General features: G+C 54.7%; 1 protein-coding gene across 1 annotated transcript in view; it reads right to left on the reverse strand.

The window, feature by feature from the left end:
- Positions 1-2,742: 2,742 nt before the first annotated feature.
- LOC104471591 (SH3 and PX domain-containing protein 2B-like) overlaps positions 2,743-3,519 on the reverse strand; it is a gene marked incomplete at its 5' end in the record, with an annotated part of 8,787 nt that continues 8,010 nt past the window's right edge. The window contains 2 exon segments of the mRNA XM_010086973.1: positions 2,743-3,508; positions 3,510-3,519. The exon segment at positions 3,510-3,519 is cut by the window's right edge and continues 715 nt beyond it. Coding sequence (XP_010085275.1) covers positions 2,743-3,508; positions 3,510-3,519 — 776 coding nt within the window.

Here is a 3,519-nt window from a genome sequence, read left to right on the forward strand (position 1 = left end):
CTCCTCACGAGGTAGTCAGGGAGCTTGGCCACATTTGATGCACAATGTACAGCCTGGTAAAGGGCACACACAGCTGCCGAGCCAGGGGGCACGTGTCGGATGGGGGAAGGCAAAGCCCTGCCAGCTCAATGGCTCTCTGCATCCTCCCAACAGGAGCCGTTGCCCAGCCTGCGGTCCCTTTGCAGCCAGAAGAGCAGTAGGAAAGAGTAAGGCTGCAGGTGTCAACACCCTACCAAGGGTGACCCCCACCTTGGGCACTCACTCTGCCTTCTTGGAAGCTCTCTGGGAACAAGGGAGCGATCCTGTCACATGCTCAATGAGCCAAATACAGTACTTGTGTCAGCAAAATGAAGCACTACCAGTTTTGAGGTTCAGTCTGGGAAGAAAGCAGAAATAGCCCTCATGTACTACAGAGACCACAGAAATAGCTTTGTCCCTGCTGAGGAAAGCTGGGAGCAGCGAGGTCTCCGAGACAGAGAAAGAAGAGATACTTCTGAGATTAAAAGGCCATTCAGCAAAGAGAGAGCAAGGACACAGTGCCACTGGGAAAGGGCACGCAGCCTGTCTACCCCCTGCGTCAAACTGCTGGCAGCCAGAGCAGAGCAGGGACACAGGCACAGCCCCAGCGCTGGATATGGTGGGAGCTGGATTTAGCCACCGGGCAGCTCCGGCTTAACTCATCCTGTTCCCATTCCTTTCCAAAGCAAAAGGGATTTACTCTGAGCAAGAGATGCCCAGAGACAAGGCAGCATTGTTCCCCCAACCCACCCTGCAGCTCTCCCAGGAGTACATCAACACCTCGCAACGTGCCACACAAAGAACTGTGTTATTGGCTTGGGTTGCAGCTGTATCGCTTATTGCCAGCCCAGGTGAGTCAGCCTGATCAGAGGCTGATGTGCCACCAGAGAAAACCACAGGTGGGAGGGAGAGGCATATGCCAGAGAGCGGGGCACATGAATTCCCGTGGCTAAAAATGAACCTTGGGGCTTCTGGATACGAGGCTGGACTGGGATGGTCAGGGCTTCTCCATCAGATCAAACCAGGGCTGGGACAAACTGCCCCATCACCCTCCCAAAAAGGACCCTGCACCACCATTTTCATTCTGTATGCAGACAGAAATATCTTCAACTCCATGTTTCCAGGGTTGAAAATATGGGACAGAGAAGGAAGTGAGCATCTAGGGGAAGTGGAGAACACTCCCTCAATACTGCCAGCCTCAAATTAGAGGGAAAACTGTAATGGTTTTCAGCAGCAAAACAACGCAGCTGTGGAGCTGTGGCTGCAGCACTGACACTTGCAATTAGCCTAGAAAAGGCAAAAGGGCCTTGGTCAACAAGAAACCCACAGAAGCACTGGGTTTAAAGCTCTTCTGGAGAGGGAAATGTGGCCCTGAATCCGCAAGTTGGCAAGTAAGAAGGGAAGAAAGAAGCACCGGGGAACGACAGCTCATCCACGCTCATCCTCCTGCTGGGATAAGCAACACTGCGGGCAAGATGAGGCTTGGCAGGCAGGAACGTCGGCACGGAAAAACCGCAGGCTCTGCTTGACCTGAAGCCCTCCAAACAGCCTGCCATGCAGGATGGAATCAAAGTACCTGGAAGACAGGCAGATGGGGTGACAAACAAGGCAGGGAGCCCCTGAGCACCAGACACATCTCACAACTGGTTGTGATGAGGAGCTGAACTCCCACATTCTGGATTGCACTTGATAATATCAGCACCTACTGAAGGACCCACCTCCTGGCTGCTGCCCGCCAGCCCGGGGAAGCTCGGTGGGTCGTGGGAACGGGTGGTCCCCTATTAGTTCAACAGGCAGGGCAGTCTGTGTGGGAAGGAAAGCAAAGCATCCTCTTGCCAGGGCTTTGGGGGTCATTTTGGTCCTCTGTGCGTTGCATAGTATTCTTCAGCTACTGAAGCAAAATACCTCTTGTTGTTTGGCTGCAATACTGCAAGGGAGAAGCCTGCAGAGCGTCCTGGATCAGCACAGAGAGGACCTGTTGTATGTATGTGTGTATTTTTCTATGTTTTTTTTCCCACCAGGAGGATGTTGAAGTTAACACTTGTCATTGTAGAGTAGGGAAGGACCAAGGGACGGTCCCATGGCATGCGTGAGAGGAAACAAGGCACAGCCCTTAACCAGAGTGCAATGCCTGCGCCTGCATGTGCACGCAGAGCTACAGGGACTCTGTTCTCAGCAATCATTTGCCTTTTTTGCCATGTTCCCTACGGCTCTGCTACACACTTGGACTAAGCAACATGACCTACAACATTTGACCATGACCCTGAGCCTCAGGGAAAGGCAAACCAGATTTCTGTCACTGGTACCATGCCGTGCTTCACTCCTCTCCCTGGCTACTACCATATTTCTTTTTAATTCCCCATATAGGTGGCAAAAATGTCTATCAAGGTCCATCTCCCCAGCACAGAGAACCATGGTATCCACTGTATGCCATGAAGCTTGGCCAGAGCAGCCCTGGCTGCACATCTGGGATGCTAGCATGGCCATGGGAGCACAGTGCTCCAGGGACGCAGGGAGGAGGGTGGGTGGGAGCACAAGGGTGGGGAGGGGAGGCCGGGCTGCTTCCTCCACGCTGCTGCCAATGGGCACCAGCTAGGATGTGTGGGATCTCAGTTATTATCTTCTTTTTTAAAGCCAGCCTCATGGAAAACTATAAATTAATCTGCTAGTTAAATACTCGGGTGAGAGACCAGGGAACCTCCGGCTGTGCAAGCGGAGGAGCGGCTATGGCTTCTTCCGCAGGTAATTGGAAGGGATCCAGCCCTCCCAGCACGGCCCCCCAGTCAGGACCTTGCAAAACCACCAGCCACTGCTGTTCTTCTCGTGAACTTCAAACAAAGTCCCTTCTTTAAAGCTGTTGGTCTCCTCATCGCCTTCAAAATCTGCCACTGCCACGTAGAGACCTTCCTTGGCAATGTCCGGACTGGAGATGGGGGTCGAGGTCCTCTCCTTGGCCTCCCCCCTCTCCACTGGCTTGGATACGACCTTTGGGCTGACGCTGCTTTTCGCTTTGGCTTCCTCTTGGATGGAGGCCGAGAGGAACGGCTTGGCTTTCGGAGGAACCAGCATGGGCCGCCCCGGCACTGGGGACGACCTCATTTCAGGCGCTTCCCGTGCCGGGGCCCTGAGCTCTGCTGTGGGGCCAGAGGCAGGACCCCCCGTTTTCTTGGGAGGGGGTGGTCTGCGGGGTGGCACAACAGGGCGCTGCGGCGGGGGCTCCTTGGCACTGGGGGCGTTTGCTGGACCCAGGAGAGGTTTGGGCAGCACCTCTTTCCCAGCGTGGCTGTCCAGCTTGGGCAGGGGTTTGCTCTCCACATTCGGTCGCTCCTGAAACCTTCCAGAAACCTCTGAAGAGACCATGGTGTTACTGAAGGAGCTTTCGCCAGCAGCGGTGTCCTGCTCAGAGGGTTTCTCCGGGCACTTTGCAGGTCTAAGCTTGCTCCGCAGGCTGCAAATGTCCAGTTTATCGTCAGCTGGCAGTGGGTCAGTCCGAGGGGCTGC

The sequence above is a fragment of the Pterocles gutturalis genome, unplaced genomic scaffold, assembly GCF_000699245.1.
Source record: "Pterocles gutturalis isolate BGI_N339 unplaced genomic scaffold, ASM69924v1 scaffold34701, whole genome shotgun sequence".
Lineage (NCBI taxonomy): Eukaryota > Metazoa > Chordata > Aves > Pterocliformes > Pteroclidae > Pterocles > Pterocles gutturalis.